At 31.2% G+C, this 26,198-nt stretch overlaps 1 protein-coding gene across 6 annotated transcripts in view; it reads right to left on the bottom strand.

Moving 5' to 3' along the window:
• LOC129905220 (receptor-type tyrosine-protein phosphatase mu) overlaps positions 1-24,499 on the bottom strand; it is a 1,191,339-nt gene extending 1,166,840 nt beyond the window's left edge. The window contains exons 1-3 of one of the 6 annotated variants that reach the window (XM_055980653.1): positions 24,401-24,499; positions 24,130-24,316; positions 23,972-24,056 (exon numbers count right to left, since the gene is read on the bottom strand). In XM_055980653.1, the coding sequence (XP_055836628.1) occupies positions 23,972-24,036 (65 nt within the window). In that variant the 5' untranslated portion in view covers positions 24,037-24,056; positions 24,130-24,316; positions 24,401-24,499. Of the gene's footprint in view, positions 1-23,971; positions 24,057-24,129; positions 24,317-24,400 lie in introns of those variants that run through there. The other 5 variants (XM_055980654.1, XM_055980652.1, XM_055980650.1 and 2 more) reach the window with 5 other exon arrangements.
• Positions 24,500-26,198: the final 1,699 nt, after the last annotated feature.

Genomic DNA, 26,198 nt, shown 5'->3' with positions numbered 1-26,198 from the left:
ATGTGGTCATATTTTTAGCGAACGCTATGCTGGATTAGGATTATTTTGATTCGTTCGATAATATTAGTTGAGCTGTGCTGTAGAGTTTTGTATGGAAACAAAATCCGGATAAGTACCTATTATATTCAAAGCTTTTTAAAAGAAATTGAATCTGGTAGGTACACAAAAATAATATCTTAAGGGCAAGACACTGCTTACCAGCAAATAAAAGAAGCAGCCATATCTTCTATTTTTTTATATGATGAAGTGAATAAAATATGTTTTAAATAGGGAAGCTTTCTGTGGCCTTGCTGTGTAGAGGTCAATTCTGTTGATAAAATTCGTCATCGGCAAAATGTTAAAGAAGGATATCATTTCTCAAATCTTTTTAGTTTTTTGCAATGTTCCAGTTCAATACATTCGTCTGATAAAATTTGGTGAATTTTGTTTGCTTACAGAATATAACAGTATTTTGTACATACTAAATTTTCTAGATCTGTTGCATTTTTTGAAACAACTATCGATTTGTTAATCATCAATGGCCAGCCAATTATAGAAGCAATTTAAGCAACCTTATCTAAGGCAATTTAAATATTATTATTAAATATCACTTAGGGCTAATTTTTTGAATAGTTAGATAAACCTAAGTTAGAGCTTATTCCTAGGAATAAAAGTTTTTTTTTATAGTGACATTTATTCTTCTGATAGTCTATCTGACGATTGAAAAAGCAGGGCTTAATCTAATAAATACAACTGAATGTTTTTTTATATTGTAAACCGCTGATTAATACCTGAAAACGGACGAATTCCAAAATATCGCCAAAATTATTTTTTTTGTCTTTACTATTTTAATAGAGGTATTTTAAATTCCCATACAATTTTAAAACAAAATTTCAAAAAAAATTATATTTTCAAATGCAATTTTTTTTACAAAACTTTGCGATTCGTTTGCCTGAGGTTAGAAAGACTTTTAATTCAAAAGTTAAAACTGTAAAAACGATTTTTATTTTAACTTTCTGGGCTAGGGGAAAACAATGAACAGTTGTTTTAAGGCAAATTATTCAATCGAAGTACTCGTACAGTACATTTTATTTTTAGGAGAGGATAGCCTCAATTGGTCAAAATTAAAGCCTAGTGCGCTGCTGATAAGAAACGAAAAATCCCATACAAAAATGAAACAACGAAATGGTAAACCAAAAATTTCGTTCAACTTTTCGTTCTGTAGTACGCTGTTCGGCACAACGAAATTGAAAGTCTAAACTTCTTTTTCGCACACAAACAATTGCCGGGGACATTCATTGTGTGTGGAAATGACATTTTGAGTTTTTTTGTTTGTTTTTGTTGTTGATTTTGTCATTGCATGTCTTTCTGCGATGCGTGTTTGCTTTTTTTTCATTTATGTTTTGCAATTTTTTAGTATTTTTCGGTCCAGATTTCGCAAGCATTTCGCTGTCGAAAAATTTCGTTTCACATCAGCAGCGTTTTAGGCTTTAAGGCTTAACGCTAAACTTAAACGAATCTCATACCGTTTTTGTTTGGTTATTTTTAGAACTACATTCGGAACTTTTCGATTCGAAATGCAAGACGCACAAATTTTAATGTTTAATAATTCAAAAAGCCCATTTTCAGGTTTATGCCAGCTAAAAGTTAACGTCGAAACGAAAACGGTAGATAGGGTAGGTGGTGACAGTTATCAGAAATATAATAAAAAAAATCGCAGCCATATATTTTGGGAGTTATGTGCATTTGAAAAAAAGTAGAAAAAATGTTCACCCTGTGACGGTTTTTCATGTGTCGTGACTACAAATCTTAATTTTTCTCACTTTTTTCTGTTGTTACGGAACCTTTCGTTTCGACGTTAACTTTTGGAACACCCTGTATACGCACAGACCGACGCACGGACGACGGCATGACGAAAACCACTTTTTTGATGATCTCCATTATCGTATTGTTGATTTTGATTAAAACCTCGAATATTTTTTTCTACACGAAACCAATACTATAGAGCCCTATAGAGCAAGTGAAAACACCCCTTGACTCTAGATAATTTTGTAGACTCTGTTGATTCTTAGTTCTTATAACAAACAAAACTATATCACGAAATTTGAAAAATTAACAAAATTTATTTCAGCTGTTATGATAGCAGTAGTAGTAGTAGTAGTAACTTTATTGAGCTTTATTTTATACACTTTTCAATATTTTCTTATAAATAATATACAGAACATCTAATTTAAGTTTTGCCGACTTGGTATTTGTCTGGCTACACAAGTAATGAATAACAAAATGAAATACTTTATTGTAGCATAATATGTTTGATGAGAAGAATTTAATCTGACATTTTCTTTTTCTTGATTTTCTGTGTGTGCCCACTCAACAAGACAAACATTTTGCAATTCAGCTGTTATGAAACCTTTCTCAAACATAACTCAACCCATAAAAAATACACCCTTTCAACAAAAAATTTTAAGAACTTTATGAATCATGTTTTTCACATGATTTCGATAATATTTTACCTGTTGAAGTATAAAAACAAGCACCCTTATTTTTAAGCGGCAATAATTTTCTTTGAGCAATAGTACACTGAGGGAAAAAACCGTGGGCGTAGCTAGAGATTTTATCTAGGATGGGCCAGATGTTATCATCGACCTGAAGCCATAACCATGAGTGTGCAATTTTTTTGAAAGTTGTTTTTTTTTTTGTTCTTTTTCTACCTTAATTAGAAAGTGTACCCCCATACAAATTCTTCAAGTTATACCAAATAACTGGAAAACGGCTCTAACGATTTTGATTAAACTTTGCAGGCGTAAAACTGCATTTTTAGTTTTTCTCAAAAAAGTCTTAAAACAAAAAAAATTATTTAACAAAACTTTGCCCTGAATGTCGGCTCTTCCCCAACATCGACAAAATTTCTTTGAAATTTATATAAAGGAAGCCCTTACAATCTGTAAACTAACATAAGTATTAGTTTACAGCAACTACGTGACACAGTCGTGCATTTTATTTACTTTGCTCCTTTAATTGGCAAATAATTCGCCACGCTCTGTTGTTTTTAATAACTTAAAATTAGCAAAAAGTTTATTTTTAATAATATATTCCATCGGTATTTTTAATAATATATTCGACCGGTAATGTAATCGGTTTTTTTTTTGAAAAATGTGTGTTTTTTGTTCAATGGTATCGTATTTTGTTAATATCTTTCAATATAAAAAGGAATCAACTCCAAATACGCAATATATTTTTGATAGTTACTGGTTTTTCTTTTTATATTGTTTAGTGTAATATGGTACTCCGATTTTTAAAAGTTTGTTATATCGAAATGCAATTGGATGGAGTTACATCACTTTTATTTTGAGCGACACAAAAGTTGAATTCAGTCGCAATTTATGACAGTGATTGGCTTTAAAAACTGACCTTACCAAGTTTTCAATTTTATTTGCTTTATTTTTTTGTTTAAGGTGCTCTTGAAACTTAAGCCAGAAGTGTAGGTACATATAAAAATAAAAATTTGTAATTAAAAGTTGTTGTATGCGGGTGACTATATGACTCTAAAGCCATATTTTAAATATTTAGCAGAGGATACATTTTTGACATTTGAATGTCTGGTGAATAAAACATTATCTTTAGCTCAATTTAGCTGTGTGATTGAACACGACCGACTCAGTTGGTATTGCCATGTTCAAAGGAGAGATCCTGAGAACCCCGTCAAAAAAGCAATATCATATAACGTTCCAACACGAAATAAAAAGAAAGGTAGGCCTAAAAACTCCTGGTACAAGCAGATGCAAAAACACCAGCATTCAGTTGGCCTTAGAAACGGAACAATACAAAACCGGGAGGCAAATCGAAAGAAATAATGATTTAAAAAAAAGTTTAAAAATTAACAATTTACAAACTTCCAACACGCGTTGTCATGTGAATTTTATTTTTGTGTTGCCATTAATGGGTAACTAACAATTTTTTTCATCATCAATAAAATGAAATATATTGAAAAATATAAATTTTTCCTAATATACACTCATAATTTTGTACTACTTTTTCAATTTTCTTTCTTTATTTTCAGTTTTTGATTAGTTATTGAAAAAAATACTCAAAAAATTCTGCAAAAAATTTTTTCTCTGAAAATAAAAATTAAACCGGCTCTTAGAGCAGGATAAATTTTTGACAACTGCAATTATCCTTTCACCTCAAAAGTGTCAAAAATATATTCTCGGCTTAGTATTTAACCCGATTCACACACGGTCTAAGGCCGTGTGTGAATTGCGTTAAATAGTTAACAACGTGTAAAATTTTTGACACTATTGAGGTTAATAAAAAAAATTTCAGCTGTATGGATTATTATTGTTTAGAATTTTGTCTGCCTTTTTCTGCCATGATACTCCTTTTTAATAAGAAAAAAAAAAACAAAATAAAAGCATCTGCAAAAAAAATTTAACTCAAATTTAACCAGGTGCCAGAGCCCAATAAATTTTTAACAGCTGAAAATTTTTTATTAACCTCAATAGTGTCAAACATTTTACATGCTGTTAACTATTTAACACAATTCACACATTGAAAAAGCTAATTATTGAATCCGACCTTTTAGACTGCTCATATAAACGGGGTATTTATACATATCGCTGGCTATGAAAAATATACATAAACACAAGGTAGGGCTGCCATGCGTCCGGTTTTTCCCGGACATGTACTCTTTTTTGGCTGTGTGGGGGACGTCCGGGATAGTTTCTAAAAATTGTCCGGGATTGTACTCTTTTCAATCCTTAATTGAATCTTAATTCATTCCTCATTCAAAAAACCGAATCGAGTTCATTAAAAGCGAGGCGTTTTTTTTTGTAATTATCTGCTCAATTCTTTTTTATATTCTGTTCCAAATTAATCACAACTCAAAAATTAGCGTATGAGCTACTGCTTAGTGAATTCTCTATTTAAAATTATAGTATTTCTGGGGGTCTTCCGATTTTTGTATGTAACGTTAAGCTTAGAGCTACAAAATTAACACTGAAAGAAAACGATGGTACTGGTTTTAATCTATAGAATATGTTAACATTTTTTTTTTGTGTGAAGATTACTTTTCCAGTTTTATTAGTAATTTAATAAACCATATTGTAAGACACAAGTTCCAAAATTTAAAACGATTAACGAAAATCTAAAGCCACTTTAATAAGTTGCTAAGTCAAAAAAGACCATTTCTTAACTTAGTAACTTACTAAAAAGGCTATTACCATTGCATTGCAACTTTTGTAATATTAGCGCAAATTTTTACTTTAGTAAACTATACCGGGAATGCCAAACTTGGTCTCAAGGTTTTTTTTTTTTATTTCTTTTTTTTTTTTGTGAAAAAATAAGAACAAAAAAATGCTTCAGGAACAAGGGTTTAAAATGTGATTTTTTACTTCAATCTTAATAAGATTGTTCCGCTTTTTTAGTATAATTATGCATTCCTTTTGTCCTAGTTTTGTATTCTTTTTTTTGTCCTTATTTGTCCGGGAAAGTCCGGGATTTTGCATCTCGATTACTAGTTTCGTCTAAATATATCTGGCAACCCTAACACAAGGCTGGTTAAAAAAAAATCGATTTTTTTTTTGATTTTATACTCCGATAGATTGCCAGACATCTCTAGAATATACTCACCAAATATGAAATCTTTGTATTAACGGAAAGGTCCTTCGCTTCGCAATTTTCCATTTTTTATATTATCCTTCTACTAAAAAAAATCATGTTTTTATAAATCGGCTTTTTAGCAGGTTTCTTAACATATTCTTGTAGGAAATTGAACGCCCTACAAAAAAGGCCTTCGACACCATTTTCGTTTATCTAACCGTTTAAAAGATATTTGACGTCCAAAGATCTTAATTTTGTAAGAAATTAAATGCAATTAAAAAACTAATTTTAATTAAAAAATTAATTAAATTATAAAACATACATACAGCCCTATAATTCTCAGCAAGCGATCTTAAAAAAAAAATGTTAGTGGGAGCTAAAACCAGACTAAAAGTTCCGTAGAACTGTCGGTTTTTCTAGGGTGGGCCATTGATTTTCTAGGGTGGGCCTGGCCCACCCAGGACCCCCCCTTCCTACGCGCATGGAAAAAACACAACATAAAATGTTAAATGTTCAACGTTGATTTAATGTTGAAAAAATTAACATGAAACTTATTCAAAATAAAATTGAAACAACGTAAGAAATTTTTTATTTTTGTCGGACTTCAGCTTTTTTTGCATTGTATCACTCTTATTTTCAACAGTGAAATAGCACGTTGGTAAAGCATTCGCCTAGTAACCCAAGAATTGTAGGTTCAGTAGAAGCAGAGCCCGACTCAGGACAACACGACTTTGTACACCCCGACTCACGACAGCCCAATTCAACCCATAGCCCGACTCACGATAGCCCGACTCAGGATAGCTCGACTCATCGCAACTCGACTCAGGTAAGAACTCGACCTGAGTCGAGTAACGGTAAACCACTTTAAACTAACGATATTCTACTTTGATTTTAAAATTTTCGTCTTTAAAGCAAAATCATTCCGAAAAATAGTTGAATCAACGTGGTTTTCGTTGATTTTAAATTGTTTTTTTCCCTCAGTGTATTGACTTTATTTTGATATCATTGAATTCAGGATCAAAAAATTCCATAAAAATATGTGTTATGTGATGATATTCCACAAACAATTTTGTTCACTATATTTTTGACCTTCACCTCCTCCTTATTGTCCGCGAAAAAACACCCTTCCACACAATTTTTTTTTATAGACATTTTTATCCTTGGTTCTTATCCCAAAAGCAAACTTTTTGCCAAGTTTCATGAGTGTAACAAGTTTTTTTATTTGTTGATTTTATGTTTTTATGTACCCACTAAAAAATTTCTAAAAATTATGAAAATTGGGGTTTTTTGCAATAAATTGAAATTTCTTTCTCGAGTGAAAAAACCATAACTTCCACAAATTCTAACTGTTTTTAATGAGTAAAAGCTTTCTTGATTCAGCATTAATTGAACAATAAAAAAAAACTTTCCAAAACACAAAATGTAGGTAGTTTAAAACGGTCTCCGAACTCTGAAAAAATGTGAAAAAATGTTGTACTTTCAGATTCAGCCCATAAAATCTACACCCAATTAGTTGCTCGAGCATAATAAAAAAATATTTTCAAAAAGAACAAGTAAGTGTAAAATTTAAGCTTTCGAAAAAAGGATTGTTCATAACTCTAAGTGTTGCCGTCGTTTTTTAATAAAATTATTTGATTTTAAATATTTTTTTTAGAAAATCACCCCTCCCGCCTAAACGGGGAGAGATAGACACCCTCTCCCATATAGTAAGAAATGATTGTATTTAACCCTTCTACAAAAAACCGGTATCAATTCTTGGTTGCTAGTTATCGTTCTTTTCCCTCAAGTGTTTCTTTTTTAATTCAGAAAAACTGAAACTGCAAAAAAAAGATAGGTTGAAATAGCCATACTTCGGTTAATTTTCAATGACAAAAATTAATAAGACTAGCATTTTAAAGGAAATTTAATCTTCTATCTTTTATTAGAGCAATGTTAATGTCTATCTCATCCCACATAAGAGACACAACCAGTGGCGTATTGAGGGGTGGGGGGGGGCTCAGGGGGCTCAAGCCCCCCCCCAAGCCTCCAAAATCATGTTATTATTTAGCTAATTTCATCATAATCTACATGATTAAGGGCTCAGTTATAGCTTTCAGTAAAATCTATCATTAAAAATTCTGTTTTGCTATTTTGAATACTTTAAAATCCTAATTTATGCAAAATATTGATGAAATAAATTAAAAACACATTTTCACTAACTTTTTGAAAAAGAAGCAATGCATTTGGTGTTATATTTTAGTCACAAATTCATTTTATAAATTTTACTGATGAAATTTGATTTCACTGAACAGTAAAATTTATAAAATGGATTTGTGAATAAAATTTAACAACAAATGCATTTCTTCTTTTTTTTTAAAAATAGTTAAAATAAGCTTTCAACTTATTTCATCAATATTTTGCTCAAAACAAAAATTTAAAATATTCAAAATAGCTAAAAAAAATTTTTACTGATGGATTTTACTGATAGCTACAGTGGCGTACGTTGAGTTGCCGGGGCCCCGGGGAAAGACTAAATTTTGGGGCCCCTTTGATATTTGGGGGCCACTTCATGGGGGTTAAACCCCCATGTGGGAGAAAAATTTCATTATTCAATGTTTTTATATATAAAATTGTGCGAAATAATTTTTTGTATAAAGCCTAATAATGGTTCAAATTTATTTCTTCAAAAAAATTTTCTTGCTCGCTAACGCTCGCAATTTATATCAAACAGCTTATCACTCCTTGTACCAATTTAAACTAGAGATGCCGCCGAATATTCGGCCATTTTATATTCGGTACATTCTTAAATTCTTCTACGGTAAGCAGAGCTATTTTAAACTTTTAACTATGAATTTCTCTCCTAAAAAATACTTAAAAAGGATATTGGCAAGTTTTTCGCTCTGACACAGTTCTAATGACCATTTGCTTTAGCGGAATTAAGAATCGACTGCAGTTACATATAAGGCGTGTTTTTTCTACAACTCAGTAGCTACTCATTTTTTTATTTTATTCTAAAAACAATAAAGGCTTGGCCACACCGAAGGGTACATGCGGTAGAGGTACGGGTAATTGTATGAAAAAAATTCCACATCTGAACGTTGATATGTCAGTTTGAAATTTATTTCATACAATTACCCGTACCGCTCCCGCATGTACCCTCCGGTGTGGCCAAGCCTTAAAAATAAATACTTACTTGTGTAATTTTTATTATTGTTTTGCGAATAAAATCAAAAATGAGTAGCAACTGAGTAATAGAAAAAACACGCCTATAGTTGATAAAAAAGTTTTGCTAATCTTAAAAAAAAAAATTTGTTCGGTCTGAGGTAACCCCCCCCCCGAAATGAAATCCTAGCTACAGCTATGGGCCACTTAGATACAAAAACAAAAGTACGTATACGCCATACATTTTTTTTTGTATGGCTTATTTATTTTTAGGTTTATTTTTAGGTTTATTTTAATGTTTTATTATGTTCGTAATGCACTTTGCTATACTTACTTAAAATTTTTATCATAAAAGTAGCAAATCCTTGTACTTGGGGCCCCCAAAATTGAATATTTAGAGACCCCTAAAATAAATTTTTTTTAGCTTAGAATTCATAGTTCTTGGGGCCTCTGTTCTGAAGTAATATGAACATGTACATATTTGATTTTCCATCATTAAACATAATTTTTTTTTACTGTGCGCCCCTGGAAAAATTAATTTTGGGGCCCCAAAAATTTAATATTTAGAGTCCCCTAAAATAAAAAATTTTGAAGCTTAGAATTGATAGTTCTTGGGGCCTCTGTTCTGAAGTAATAAATACATACTATAGGTTAGGTATTTGATTTTCCGTCACCAGACATAATTTTTTTATTTTGGGGCCCCTGAAAAACTATTTTTGGGGCCTCAAAAGTGAGTGCTCAGAGGCTCCTAAAATATAATATAATTTTTTGGAGCTAAGAATTAATAGGTATTGGGGCCTCTGTTCTGAAGTAATATTCGAAATGCCAACTATAAAATAATGTTTTTATTTTGGGCTCTGATGTATTTATGTTGGGGCCCCTAAATAGATATTTAATTTTCCATTTGATTGTTTTGAACCACTGAAGTAAAAGCTTTTGAGGAGCCTCATATAATATTTGTCATGCCATCAGAAAATTTAATGAATATTTTTGGGCTCCTTAGTAATAGATTTTGGGGTCCCCAAATTAATATTTGATTGGCTCTCAACTAACGGGTTTCCTGAAAAATTATTTTTTGGGACCCTTCATATAATATTTTTGGAGCCCCGAAGTCATATTTTTTGGGGCTCCTAAAGTAATATTTAGTAATCCATCAACAAATGTAGTTTTATTTAAATAACAATTTTTTTTAATTTAATTTTTTTTGACGCACCGAAGTAAAGGCTTTTGGGGCCCGTGGCCTGAAATTGTTTTTTTTGGGGCCCCTAAAGTATTATTTGTGGTTGCAAATATTTTTCAAGTAATATTTTTTGTGGCCCTAAGATAAAATTAAAATTTTTCTTTTAAAAAAGCAGTTTATTTTTTTGGGGCCCCTGGGGTAACCTTTTTATTAAATCAATATATATTGTGTGGCTACCAATGCATTATACATTACACTGAATGATATAATTTGTCTCCCTTGTATCCGAAGTGATTCAAATACATTTTAATTTACTAATATAACTCAATTTATTCTAAAAGTTTCCTCCTCTGCATTGTCTCCAGTTGGGGCCCTGAGGTCGTCGGTCGGGGGCTCCGGGGCGCCGCCCCGCTTGCCCCAAGGGAGTGTACGCCCCTGGATAGCTATAACAGAGTCCTAACTTAAACTTGTTCGTAAATCTTAGAGATTTAGAGGCAGCTCAAATGATGGAGCCCCCTCCAAATTCTGAAATAGTCCAGTAATTTTAGGTTTTATCTGCGGAAAAATTCCTACTGGGATGAATTTTGGTATACAGCTTAATGACGACTTTGTTATGAAGATGTGAAAAATCGACATTGATATCGTGTCCGCGTTAAGAGTTATATAGGTCAAAAGGTCACAAAAATTGGTTTTTCACGATTTTCAGCAAAACGGTAAGTCTTATCAAAAAATTTTCAATGCAAGAATTGTAGACCAGATTATTATATATAAAAAGTGTCATGACACTTTTTTTCCTAAGATCCACCGTTTCTTAGGTATAACGATTCAAAAAGTTGAAGTTTAGTTGTAATCGTCATAATCCTATTCCTGAAAAAAAAACTCCTAACTGAAAAGTTCCTAAATTTTCATTATTTTTTTAGCTTGAATTTCGTTCCTCAACTGTTAAGAATACGAGGAAACCAAAAAAAAATGGAAATTTTCGCCATTTTTCCGATTGGGGCCCTTCTCCCGAAACCATTTCCCTGGGAATTTTTGTTTAGAATATGTCTGAAAATATACAGGGTGTGCAATAGAGAATGGACAACCCTAAAACGGCTTAAAGCTACACTTATGATTGTTCTAAAAACAGATAGAAAAAAGTTCTATCGCAACTAGTTCATAAAATATGGACTTTTTTTCGTTCAGTGTATTTTAAATTTTATCATCTTATGTTTTCGTTCACTACAACCACGAATTAATGAATTTTATTCATTTCTTTTTTTTTATAATTTTCTACAATAATTGGATGAGTACATAAACACTTTAAAAATTTCATAGCTATTGCACATTTTCGTAAAAAAAATTTTGAAATCTGTTTTTTGATGCAAAATGTAAAAAAAGTATTTTATGAAAAATTTTAAACACCTGTGGTATAAAATAAATCTACAGAAACCTAGGTGGCCAACTTTCTTAAAAATATTCTGGTATAAGGAGAATATTTTTAAGAAAGATGGCCACCTAGGTTTCTATAGATTTATTTTATACCACAGGTGTTTAAAATTTTTCATAAAATACTTTTTTTACATTTTGCATCAAAAAACAGATTTCAAAATTTTTTTTACGAAAATGTGCAATAGCTATGAATTTTTTAAAGTGTTTATGTACTCATCCAATTATTGTAGAAAATTATAAAAAAAAAGAAATAAATAAAATTCATTCATTCGTGGTTGTAGTGAACGAAAACATAAGATGATAAAATTTAAAATACACTGAACGAAAAAAAGTTCATATTTTATGAACTAGTTGCGATAGAACTTTTTTCTATCTGTTTTTAGAACAATCATAAGTGTAGCTTTAAGCCGTTTTAGGGTTGTCCATACTCTATTGCACACCCTGTATATTTTCAGACATATTCTAAACAAAAATTCCCAGGGAAATGGTTTCGGGAGAAGGGCCCCAATCGGAAAAATGGCGAAAATTTCCATTTTTTTTGGTTTCCTCGTATTCTTAACAGTTGAGGAACGAAATTCAAGCTAAAAAAATAATGAAAATTTAGGAACTTTTCAGTTAGGAGTTTTTTTTCAGGAATAGGATTATGACGATTACAACTAAACTTCAACTTTTTGAATCGTTATACCTAAGAAACGGTGGATCTTAGGAAAAAAAGTGTCATGACACTTTTTATATATAATAATCTGGTCTACAATTCTTGCATTGAAAATTTTTTGATAAGACTTACCGTTTTGCTGAAAATCGTGAAAAACCAGTTTGTGTGACCTTTTGACCTATATAACTCTTAACGCGGACACGATATCAATGTCGATTTTTCACATCTTCATAACAAAGCCGTCATTAAGCTGTATACCAAAATTCAGCCCAGTAGGAATTTTTCCGCAGATTGGGCTTAAAAATGACTAAAATGACTGGGCTAAAATGGTTGTTTGTGTTTGTTTGAGTAAGTTCCTTAGTCGACGTTGAAGGTTGGGATACATTTTTTTTAGGACTTTATTCCAATTCAGAATTCTTCAAATAATATTTTTGGTATTTTGACGTCGAATTACATCACCGTTAAATTTTGCAAGGCTTCTAATGCAATCACGCCGTATTTTATTGTCTTGAGTATATTTACTTTTTTAAGAAAATAATATTTTTCTCAAAGATATTGCAAATAAAAATTTTTTATATTTTAAAATCGGAACGTATTATGAAAAAGTATATATTTCGGATTAAAAATCAAAAAGAATTTCATTAAAAACTAGTTTTTGAGACTTTCACGTTCTGCATTTCACTTTTTTAACCATTCACCTGTTGAAAGTGAAATTAGGTATTCTGTATTTTCTCATTCATTTAAATTTTTTCTATCGAATTCAATTCATTTAGTTTCTGTTCGTGAATTTGGTGCCTTTTTCAATGAATCTGCAATTTTTGGAAAAAGTAGGAATAAATCTGTAAGCAAAGTTCGAAAGAAATAAAGTGTTTTTTTTTTTTAAAGATTACTCAACACTTCGTTGTTTGTGTAAAGTGTTTGGAACACAAGAACTTTGAAGAAAACACTATAATGAATGTGAAAGGAGGAGAAGGTAGTACGAAGTCGAGAGCAGTTAAATGCTATTATAAAACTTTCAGTACCGCAGCACAGTGCTTTTCTCTCGATCAAAGATGAATAAAAATAATCATTCTTATCAAAAAACAAAACCGACTTCCATGGATCAAAACTGGGTTTTATATATTTTTTTTTAATAGTTTATATGGCCAGAACTGAACGAAGTTGAAATATGGCCACATTGCAGCAACTTTCCAATACAAAAAGAACGATCGTTCACTCACGAACGAAATTGGTTCACTCAATCCAAAGTTATGAGGTAACAAACATAAAAAAAAAACACACGAATTGGAAGCCTCCTCCTTTTTGGAAGTCGGAAAAAAAAGAAAAAATTTTCGTACATTCACCATATAAAACATTTTGGAAAAATTTGCCAGCCCCCTCCAAATTTTTTTCTGGATACGCCACTGGAAATAATCAAAAAAACTAAAAATAGTCAAAAAATTGATTTTTTCTTATGTTTGTTTTCCACAAACAATTTTGTTCACTATATTTTTGACCTCCACCTCCTCCTTATTGTCCGCGAAAAAACACCCTTCCACACAATTTTTTTTTATAGACATTTTTATCCTTGGTTCTTATCCCAAAAGCAAAATTTTTGCCAAGTTTCATGAGTGTAACAAGTTTTTTTATTTGTTGATTTTATGTATTTATGTACCCACTAAAAAATTTCTAAAAATTATGAAAATTGGGGTTTTTTGCAATAAATTGAAATTTCTTTTGCGAGTGAAAAAACCATAACTTCCACAAATTCTAACTGTTTTTAATGAGTAAAAGCTTTCTTGATTCAGCATTAATAGAACAATAAAAAAAACTTTCCAAAACACAAAATGTAGTTTAAAACGGTCTCCGAACTCTGAAAATCTGTGAAAAAATGTTGTACTTTCAGATTCAGCCCATAAAATCTACACCCAATTAGTTGCTTGAGCATAATAAAAAAATATTTTCAAAAAGAACAAGTAAGTGTAAAATTTAATCTTTCGAAAAAAGTATTGTTCATAACTCTAAGTGTTGCCGTCGTTTTTTAATAAAATTTTTTGATTTTAAATATTTTTTTTTAGAAAATCACCCCTCCCGCCTAAACGGGGAGAGATAGACACCTTCTCCCATATAGTAAGAAATTATTGTATTTAACCCTTCTACAAAAAACCGGTATTAATTCTTGGTTGCTAGTTATCGTACTTTTCCCTCAAGTGTTTCTTTTTTAATTCAGAAAAACTGAAACTGCAAAAAAACATAGGTTCAAATAGCCATACTTCGGTTAATTTTCAATTAAAAAAATTAATAAGATTAGCATTTTAAAGAAAATTTAATCTTCCATCTTTTATTAGAGCAATGTTAATGTCTATTTCATCCCAAATAAGAGACACAACCAAAAAACTAAAAAAAAAAGTCAAAAAACTGAAAAAAAGTCAAAAAATTGATTTTTTTTATGTTTTTTTTACTATATTTTTGACCTTCACCTCCTTTTTATTGTTCGCGAAAAAACACCCTTCCACACAATTTTTTTTATAGACATTTTTATCCTTGGTCCTATTCCAAAAGCAAACTTTTTGCCAAGTTTCATGAGTGTAACAAGTTTTTAAAAATCAAAAATAAAGGTTATCGGTTGAGATTTATTTTTATTTTTTTAAATTTCTCTCAATGGTTGCGATTTTTAAACAAAAAATAATGGAAAAGGTCAACCTTTAACCGTTTTCGCTGAAAATAAATTAAAAATGGTCAATTCAAAGGAAAATGTTGAATATGTCAAGAATGTCTTTATATTGCAAAAATTAATATGAAAAGGATGTTTTTTCTAAGTTTATGTATTAAATAATGTATGAACTAAATAGACTCTCAAAGTTCTTTAGACCCAAGATTATATCTCTTTTCATTAAAGTAAAATCTAAAGACGAAAATGTGTTTTCCACTGTGATTTGAGTCGCTGGGACGACAAGCACAACCAATGCAATTTCGAATATTTCAGGAGACCGATGTTCTAATATCTACGCTTCCAGAAGCGTTACGCCTGCCCAACTTCAAATCGGAATTTTGAAAAAAAAAAATGAAAACAAATTTTTTGATGCCAAAAGGTAGCGGGGACTCTAACCTTCATTTGTGTATAACTTCCATCCCTGTAGGTGAACGTCAATGGTCAAAAAAAGTTAAGCTCGATTCTGAAAAAATAGGCATGATGTGGCGGTTTAACATGAAAGATGATTTTTTTTTAAATCTGACAATGTGCAAAGCGAAGGCCCATGACACAAGCTATCATTTGGCATCACTCCCAAAAATTGCTCTCCAGCGGTTTAGCTTCTAGGAGCGCACGATTGTCCAAAATGACTTATTTCGTTGCAAAAATCATAACTTTTGAACGGATTACTAGCACAATTCTCTACGAGTTTTCCAATAAAAAGAAGCTCATTTTCCCGAACCTTTTTTTACAAAATCTTAGAAAATTGGTTACTTTATTTAAATTATTCGAGCACATGACTTTTTTTTTTTGAAAAATTTGATAATTTTGAGAACTAAAATTCAAGTTAGCAGAATATTTGTTCTGTAAGGAAATAGGAAAAATCTTTTTTAGTTAGAAAATTCGTCAGAAAATTGGGTACTTAATAAAAATTAATGCAATAATGTAGTATTCAAAATAATTTCCAAAAAATGTTTTTTTTTCAAAAATGACGAAAAAAATTTTTTTTTGAATTAGTAATTGAAAACTATTATTATAAACCTATTTTATACTTACATTTAAAGACATTTTCTTGTTATTGTTAAGTGCGGTTGAGCACTTAATTTAACTTTGGGATACTTAACTTTCAGTTAATTTGACTAAAAGATGGAATAACAAACTTATTTTTTGCTTACTTTGCTCTGCTTATTTGAGGGACATGCAGAAAAGATTCTTTCAACGTCAGAGGAAGTAAAAAATGGGAACTTCTATGTATGTATGCGATTTAACTTCGTATATCTCAACAGTGTATTTTCTATAAACAACGTGTTAGCATTTGCCTTAAATAAGCACTTATTTTATAAAAATCGATTAAATTTTTCGATGAAATTTTGCATATATTTTGCATATTTTCGATATGCATTAAAATTTGTTATATTTGAATGATAACACGTCTAAATACAAAGTTTGGTATCAATACCATATAAAATAAGAAATTATCTGCGGAAAAATGCCTATTCTGCTGAATTTTGGTATACACCTTCGTTACGGCGTTGTAATGAAGATGTGAAAAATCGACATATTGTGCTCGCGCACGGTTGTCCAAAATGACCTATCTCGTTGCAAAAATCATAACTTTTGAACGGATTGAGGTAGCGGTACAATTTTTTTTTAATTTGAAGGAAATTTCCAGGGCTGTTGAACCAATGAATTTCAAGAAAATTGTTTCACAGGGTGTTTAGGAATCATCGGCCGAAAACAGATTTTCATAAAAAAAATGTATAAATTAAAATTGGTATACCATTTTCTAGAAATCACTAATCCACATCTAAAAACAAAATTCCAAAAAAATAAAGTGTCCCGTTATCTAAAATTTTATTTAAAAAAAAAAATTCAAATCTTTTTTTCTAAATCCAAAAAATAATTTTTTTTTTGAAATTTTATTTTTGGCTTATATTTGAGTTATATAAGTGCTTCTTCACAAAAAGAATTTCAAAAAAATAATTTTTGGATTTTAAAAAAAATGTTGAAAATTTTTTTTGAAAAATAAAATTTTCGATAACGGGACATTGTATTTTTTTTTAAATTTTGTTTTTAGATGTGGATTAGTGATTTCCACAAAGTGGCATACCAATTTTAATTTAAACATTTTTTTAAGAAAATCTGTTTTCGGCCAATGATTCCTAAACATCCTGTGAAACAATTTTCTTGAAATTCATTGGTTTAACAGCCCTGGAAATTTCCTTCAAATTAAAAAAAAAACTGTACCGCTACCTCAATCCGTTCAAACGTTATGATTTTTGCAACGAGATAAGTCATTTTGGACAATCGTGGAGCGTTCAAAGATTCGGGGATTTTTCGAAAAAAAATAGTACCCTAACTTTCAAACGCGATTTTCTCGGAATTTTGAAAAAAAAAAATCCAAACCCCGATTATACCACTATCGGGTAGCTGAGAATACAAGCTTTCATATGGCACCACTCCCATGTCTCTAGGAATTGATACATTTGCAGATTTGATTTATTTTTTTCTCTCAGCGATAAATCTCACTGGTTGACGAAACATAAAAAAATACAAAATAAAGGTTTCTCTCAGACCTTGACCGAAAGTTTTCTGTTTAAAAAATAAAGGTTATTTTATGACCTTTATTAAAAATGGCGACAAATAAGAGTTATTAAGGAACCTTTCAAAAGGTTGAGATTTATTTCTGATCTCTGGTCAAAACAAACATAAAAGTTGAGTTTTTTTACTTTTTTGGTTGTGTCTCTTATTTGGGATGAGATAGACATTAACAATGCTCTAATAAAAGATAGAAGATTAAATTTTCTTTAAAATGCTGGTCTTATTAAATTTTTTCCTGAAAATACTGTGTTACAAAATAAAAATCATGTCAATTACTTTGGAAATGACCTAGCAGAGGTTGTAGGTATTACTGAGTACATCATATTTCGGCACTTGAAATTTTTCGTAGACCCTCAAAATTTCAAGTTATCGTCAAAAAACCGTTTTCAATGTTTTCAGATCTCAACGATTTTTTACTCAGCCATTTTTCGGTCAATTTCAGATTTTTTTACAGTTCTAAGCAGAGGAGTACTTGTTCTTTTTGAAAATATTTTTTTATTATGCTCAAGCAACTAATTGGGTGTAGATTTTATGGGCTAAAGCAAAAATAGAATAATAAAACTGTTAATAAAAAAAATTTTCCAAAACACAAAATGTAGTTTAAAACGGTCTCCGAATCTAAAAAACTGTGTTGTACTTTCAGATTCAGCCCATAAAATCTGCACCCAATTAGTTGCTTGAGCATAATAAAAAAATATTTTCAAAAAGAACAAGTAAGTGTAAAGTTTAAGCTTTCGAAAAAAGTATTGTTCATAACTCTAAGTGTTGCCGTCGTTTTTTAATAAAATTTTTTGATTTTAAATATTTTTTTTAGAAAATCACCCCTCCCGCCTAAAAGGGGAGAGATAGACACCTTCTCCCATAGTAAGAAATTATTGTATTTAACCCTTCTACAAAAAACCGGTATTAATTCTTGGTTGCTAAATTATCGTACTTTTCCCTCAAATGTTTCTTTTTTAATTCAGAAAAACTGAAACTGCAAAAAAAGATAGGTTCAAATAGCTATACTTCGGTTAATTTTCAATGAAAAAATTTATTTAGACCAGAAAAATTAATTTTTTATCTTTTGTTAGAGCAATGTTAATGACTATCTCATCCCAAATAAGAGACACAACTAAAAAACTAAAAAGTCAAAAAATTGATTTTTTTTATGTTTGCTTTGACTGTTTTGGTATGGAAATTTTTGTTTTCAGTTTTTAAAAAAACATTGTTGTTATTGGAAATTTAATTCTCTACAAAATGTGTTAATGAAATAACTCAAAATTTTGCTTTGTTGAAGAGATATATTGTAAAAACCAAAAAGGGGGCTTTTGCACACCTATCTTCAGTTTCCACCCTCTCGTTTAATAGCACTCCGCGGTTTTATCTTCTTTTTTGACCCATTGAACGATCCCTCCAATAAAAACCCGTGAACTTCTTAGTTCCTTATTACCTTGTTTTTTTTTGACATAATCAATAGCCTAAGTATTAGAGCTAGTGGCACATTTGACTAAGGTTCAAGGGCGTACACACCATTGGGGCAAGTGGGGCGATGCCCCGGGGCCCCCAATACGCCAGGGCCCCGTAAGGAGACAATGCAGAGAAGGCAACTGGTTATAGATACCTGACATGAATCATTTCGGACACAAGAGACAAATTATTATATTTTTCAGGGAATTGGTAGCCAGCCACATATTATTTCATCTAAAAAAAAGTATTACCTCAGGGGTCCCAAAAAAAATAAATTGCTTTTTTGAAAGAAAAATTATATATTATCTTGGGGCCCCAACAAATATTACTTACATAATTTAAGTGACCAACAAATGATAGGTACATCAGGGGCCCCAAAATAAATAAGTGGGCGTATATGTACTTTTTTATTTGTTCCTATTTTCTATAGCAAAGGGGCACCAAAAATTTAGTCTTGGCCCGGGGCCCCGACAACTCAACGTACGCCCCTGCTAAGGTTGCTCTTTTTACCGACTCAGTGTGGCCGATAGGGCTGTAAAAGTAACGACAAAATGAGTACCCGCATGTATACGTTACTTTTGATACTAGTACCCGCATCAATAATATCGTTACTCGTTACTTTCGTATGCTTCGTATTTTTCGTATATTTCGTATGTTTCGTATGTCTCGCATGCTTCGTACGTTTCGTACTTTTCGTATATTTCATGTACAGTAGCGAGCAAAAAAAATGCAAACAATAAAGACATTTGCATTTTTTTGCTCGTCTAAAAACGCATATTTAAGTAGACTTTTGACCAAATTATGGTTTTGGAATAAAATATTCCACAAATTGACTCTGTTTAATGAAAATAAAACAGTTTCAATATGCCAAATTTGGTAATTTAGACCTTGTTCAAAAACTCTTTAAACCTCTTTCGTTTGCATTTTTTTTGCTCGCTACTGTATTTTATACGTTTCGTATGTTTGGTATTTTAAGTATCTTTCGTACGTTGGTATAAGAGTAAAAAAAATTTTTTTTTGAAAAAAAAAAAACAAAAACAATTTGTATAATCTAAGCTACATTTTAAAGCCATAAGCGGCGTTCTCATGTAATAAGAGTTTGAAGGTAGCTATACTGATTTTTTTTTCGATTTTTTTTTAATCAAACGTGGAAATTTTTTTTTATTTTTTTCGATTTTTTCGACAAAACTTTGGTAATTTTTTGTTTATATCCGTTCAGTAATCTTATAACAATTCCTTAGAGAACTTTATTTCAAAAGAACACCGCGCAGATCCCGGAATATTAACACTTCAATACAACCATGTCGAACAATTTTTAATTTTTTTTTCTATTGACAGTGATTTTCAAATCTCGTTTTCTCGGCTTTTTTTTTCAGTTGAAAATTTTGCACTGAAAATTAACAAATTTTTTCAAAAACCAAAACACTTTTGTACATTCTTAAGCTACATTTCAAGACCATTAACAAAAAGGTCATAAACACATTGGTTGCGGCAGGGGTATATGTATTTCGGCCACATAGAGAAAATACTAAAACGGGTCTTTTGATATTTCTGTATAAATTATTATCGATAACTCAACTATACCTTTGAACTACTGTTTTTATCGAGACAAAAGTAATCTCCAGATAATTATCTGGAGTTAACATTCCGACTACGGTATCGATACGAGATGCTAAATGCGCCAAATTGAGTGTATCACTTCGTTTCGTATCTCATATATCGGGTGATTTAGTATTGAAATTGGAATGGGGTCGTTACTCGTATGTTTCGTATCTCGTATGTTTCGTTACTTCAGTACCCAGTAACGAAACATGCGAGTAACGATACTTTTTAGAAAGTAACGTTTCGTTACTCGTTACTGAAGCAAATACCCGCGTTTTAGTAACGAATACATACAATTTGCTACAGCTCTAGTGGCCGATGGTAGGAAAAGTTGGCAAAAATTATTTTTCTTCGTTTCTAAGTTTGTTATGGGTAAAAATACTATATAAAAGCACAAAACTGAGACAACTTTTGTGATTCTATGAAAAATTATCAAAAACGCACATTATAAGGACATAAGTATCTGTTACCTTTAACTTTGAAGTTGTTTGAGAAAGAAAATTGTTATTTATTTGTTCAATACTTAGATTTTACTGTTTTTTTTTTTTTTAATAAGATTATTCTTAAAAATAGATTTTAGACCTGACTCAACGGTTTAGTCATAACAATGAAAAAATACACTGGTCAACAAAATTCAACTTTTTTTGTCCGAAGAACCAAAACATACTTTTCTGAAAGATTTAGGGATGCTGAACTCGAATCCACGAAAGAAATATTCTATTAGCTTCCGTTTTTTGGAATATTACCGTTATAAAATGCAAAAAACACGTTATTTTGAATGTTTATGAGGTTATGGTAAAAAAGTGTGGTAATTTCTTTAAGCATAGTTTGACGCGGTCATCTTCTTCAGAGAACCGTTTCAAATTTTCCGATCTTTTTTCATGTATGAGATATCTCAAGCTGCGCCTGCGTCTCCATTGTGTAGATCAACACTATTTCCTTAAATTTTTAGCCACAATGCTAACCGTACACACTTTCAGTTTTGGCTAATAGAATAATTCTGACAATGGATACGAGTTCAGAATTTCTAACACCTTCAGAAAAGTAAAATTCTGTTGAACTGTATTGTCAGTACTTCCGGAATCTGAGAAATATATACAAAAAAATCGTTATTTTTAGATAACTTCACATAGTGTTTACTCAAAAAGGGGCAAACATGGGCACCACTTTTTTAATTGACACGAAAGACGACACTATCAACAATAAAGGGACACCAAAAACAAAGCGCCACTTCACACCTTTGTGAACTTTTTCTTAACGAGTTTGTATGAAGCACACAAAAAACGAATGATTTTAAAGACACCGAATTCGAATAATTTTTTCAAACAAACTAGACACTCATAATTCAAAAGAGGAATGAGAATCGAAAGTTTCCCTTTTGCTTGTAATTCCATATTTATTTCAAATTTTTATCTTTTGATTTAACGAAATAGCACTTAAAACTTGAAACACAGACGGGAGCTAGAAAAAGGTAAATAACGAATAATTTCGTCAATGGCGACATTTTAAAGTGTAGTTACTCACCGCGTTAGACTTAAACCGTGGAATAAAAACCGGTTTTGTGTAGCTTATTAATCCCTTTATTAAAGTAAATTTGTATTTGGCAGTTCGGTACAATTTGAAAATAGCTATTTTTGCCAGCTTTTGATACCATTGGCCACACTGTGCGACTTCCAAAAAGGAGGAGGTCTTCAAATCGACTGTATTTTTTTTTTTTTTTTATGTTTGTTACCGCATAACTTTGGACAGAGTGAATCAATTTTGATAATTTCGTTCAAATTAAACCATAGGAACTACACTTAGGAGCAAAAAAATGGAATCAAAATTTTCGTTCTGTAAAAACGACAATTGGTCAGGATGTAATTGACATACATGAATGTCAATTGCACCATTAAAAAGCTTGAAACAAAAGCTTTAAATTAATGCTAAGAATTAAGAAAGCCGGTCACTTTATAAAGATCCAATCAACATAAATGAAGTATGTAAGGAAAGAAAGACTGAAATTGAAACAGAGAGTATCTGTAAAATTCAACATTAAAAAAAAATGAAGTGCAATTTATTGACAGACAACGTCAATAGTAACGTTAGGAAAAAAAGACTGAAATTGAACCAGCGAGTATCAAGAAAATTTAACATTTATGAAAAAAAGAAGTGCAGTTTATTGACAGTTAGCGATGATATTATCGTATGCATTTTTATGTTTTTACCAACAATTCAAAGTAAAAAATTCAAGCTTTTAAATGAGACCATGAGACTTGAAGAAACATTGTTTTATCCATTGCAATTTTTGTTTTAATATAAATAATTTATTTGATTCCGTTTTTTTGCTCTTAAGTGTATTAGAAAAACCATAACACCCCGTTTTGAATCATGGAAGTCGGTTTTGTTTTTTTTTGATAAAAATGATTATAAGGCTAACATTTCTAACAGTGGTAGTTTTTAGCATGCTAAGTAAAACAATCTTTGTCTAGCAGGCTTCAGCGGTGCACATCATATATATGTATATATGACCTTGAAAATGTAACTTTCAACTTTTTATTCCCAAAATTTGACTTTGAAATCGATTATTTAAAAAAAATATTGATTAAAATTACTTGATTTAAAAATTAAAATAAAGTGTAGTATTCTGCCGTTTGAAAAATTTATCATTCATAACTGTAGGTGTTGCCGCCGTTTTTAAATAATTTTTTTTAGAAAATTGCCCCTCCCTCCTAAACGGGGGGAGATATATCCCCCTCTCATAGTAAAAAATGCTTATTTTTATCTCCTCTATAAGAATCTGTTACTAATTTTCCCCACCTTAGTTATCGTACTATCCCCAAAAAATATAAATACAAATTATTTTAATTTTTAAATCAAGTTATTTTAATCAATATTTTTTGAAATTATCGATTTCAAAGTAAAATTTTATGAATAAAAAGTTGAAAGTTACACTTTCAAGGTCAGATATATATATATGGTGTGCACCGCTGAGGCCTGCCAGACCAAGATTTTTTTACTTAGCATGCTAAAAACTACCACTGTAAGAAATTTAACCTTACAAGAGCAACCTTAGTCAAATGTGCCACTAGCTAAACAATATGGAAAACAACATGAGTTTCGATTACTTTTTAATGTTCTTTGAAATAGCTTTACTCCTAAATATCTTTGATTGAATCTCATTCCAAATAGGAATGCAAAAATAATTTTTTTTATATATAAAAACAAACGGAAATTTTCAGGTCATTTTAAAACAACGAAAATTTAATCGTGCTTGTGGTTGGTACTCTCTATATTACAATTGAAGAGAGAGAAAATTATGGCGTTGAACATTTTGTATACCTTGTTTCTTAACAGCCTTCACAATTCAACAGAGGAATTCTACTTGTTCTTTTTTTAATGTTTTTCATTTGATGACCACATTACATACTAAAGTTCTTCATTTGCAGAGCAATTAGTTACACCCAATAAGGGATTATTTGTGTCTAGTCATATACCTACAATATTTAGCGCTTATTATAAATAGGTTCTTCTCCAGCACCATATAATAGAAAAATACATTTCTTTCGCATGATGACCTCACGTTGTCAAGATGAACGGTACTTGAAAATGAATACTTATTGGTATTTGTATAATGAAAAAAAAGTATAAAACATTTTTTTAAGGTAATAGTGGAAGAACCAACCTGGATCTATGTTTTCTTAGTGCCTTGCTATGCCTGGCACCTCCCTTGGAAGCGACATCGTCCATACTACAAAATTGTCTGTACCCTTATTATATAAAACGATACATTTACAAAATACTTTATTAATATTGAATTAATTTATTTGTTTTAAAACATACTTGTTTTTTAAATTTTCCTTAGCATGAGCCTTTCACTTTCTATACTTTTGATGTGAATACAACAGCACAACACAAGAATAACCTCAGATATAGAAGAAGAATTAATTTTACGTATCCAATCCATACATATATAAAGAAATCATGCGCTCGGGATCCGAAATATATTTTAGATACAGGTAGTCAAAAGCTATTCATGTAGAATAAAATATGTATATTGTAATGTTTTATTCAGGGTTCACAATAAAACTTATTTCGTTTTTTTAATATTCACCTTTACTTTCCGTTCAAATAAACACACACTTTATTTCTATTCAATTTACTTTTATTATTCGCTCAAAAAAATACGCCCAGCACTTACATACAGTTCACAATGTTGGACAATGTATAGAACGTATGAGAGTAAACTGACAGCAGCTGAGATGAAGATGCTTCGTATGACAGCAGGAGTAACAAATCAGAATCAGAAGCAAGAAAATCCGCCTTCACGTCAAAAACACCATCTGGGAAAAAAAACAACATGACCGTTTAAGCTGGTACTGTCATGTACAAAGAAGAAACCCTGAGAACCCAGTTCAAAAGGCGATCGCTTACGACGTTCTAACGCAATCGCGAATAAGAGGCAGGCCTAAGAACTCATGGAGAAGACAAATGCAACGACAACTGCATTCAGTTGGCCTTAGACATGGAACAATTCAAAATCGAGAAGCCTGCCGACGTTTCCTGAGGTCAACCCGGCGAACCCCACATGCGGAGCCGTAGTGTGAATCAGTAGAGTGGGAGAGTTGTGACCCCATCCGAGATCATGACTATCGTCGATAATGGAGAAGAAGAAGAAATGCACCATTTAATTTAAATCACTTTTTTTACTACTAACAATTTTCAACATTTTAAACTATGTCAGGTCCGTGTCCGCGCCATATATTTATACCCGTATATGAAGTTCTAGAATTACTAGGAAATTTCTCGTCTTCTGCTTCCAGAAATTTCCTTTCCAAGAGGTGGCTCTGTTTACTTCCCCTCCAGTGGGATATTTTGGGGTATTCAGCATTCAAGGGAAATTCCAACGGATTTGTTCAGAATGTAGGTAGTTTCAAATTTATTAAAGGTGCGTTCACATGTCTACCTTCTCAGTAGTAGATACTGTGTTCAGACATTTATCTTAAAAGTAGTTCAGTAATTCATCGTTAAATTATCCCTCTCTTAGGATTGTTCGTCCCGAACAACTCCATCCCTTCTTTCACCATTATAACGATGAAAACGGTCACAATGAACTACCTTTAGTTGCCACGTCGCTTCGGCGTCCTTGCTTTTGGTTATTATTAGGTGTGTTTTTTATTACCACCGGTCTTAACTAGATAAAAAAAAACGCCTCGGGGCTTACCTAGAAAAAATGGCAACACTGCATATTAAATGTTCCGAAATCAGCTGACACAAAAAAATATAGAGTTGTCATATTTTTCGCTTTTGGGTTTTCTTGTGTGTTTTTGAAAAAAAAGTTCAACTATTAAATAAATATTTAAAATAATCATTGGCATTCCAAACATCAGTTTTGATGTTTTTAAACAAATTCTAAACAATTTACGAACAAGGTAATTTGGTAGCACAGATTTAAATTTGTTGAAAAAGAGAATTCTCCGGGATAAACAACTAAGCCCAAGGGGCTAAAGTGTTGTTGCATTTAACATGTAAATTGCTTAGCCCCGACTGCGTTTTTTTTGTCCAGTTAAGACCGGTGATAATAAAAAACACACCTATTGTGTAAGGGCCTTCCTAGTTTTGTTGTAGCTTCGGTGATAGTCCCTTTTGTCGGTGGGGATCATTGAATAAGAAGTACAGGAAGGGGTGTTTATCCAAATAAGTGAAGTCGCTTTTTATTAGTGTGAGTTGTACAGATGCACATGTATTGGTAAGGGGTCGGAGTGCAGGTATATTGTTCACTCAAGGGGCGCCAAGAGAAATGTAACTGCTCTCGGGAGAGACTTCCGTATAAGTGCTATTTTTCATCATAATTATATCCGAATTTTAAACTGTTTTTTTCCTCAACTAAAAACAGACTGAAAATTGTTTTA

Source organism: Episyrphus balteatus, chromosome 1, assembly GCF_945859705.1.
Source record: "Episyrphus balteatus chromosome 1, idEpiBalt1.1, whole genome shotgun sequence".
Lineage (NCBI taxonomy): Eukaryota > Metazoa > Arthropoda > Insecta > Diptera > Syrphidae > Episyrphus > Episyrphus balteatus.
Note: the sequence above shows the minus strand (reverse complement) of the source record. Positions and strands in the feature narration are given on the sequence as shown.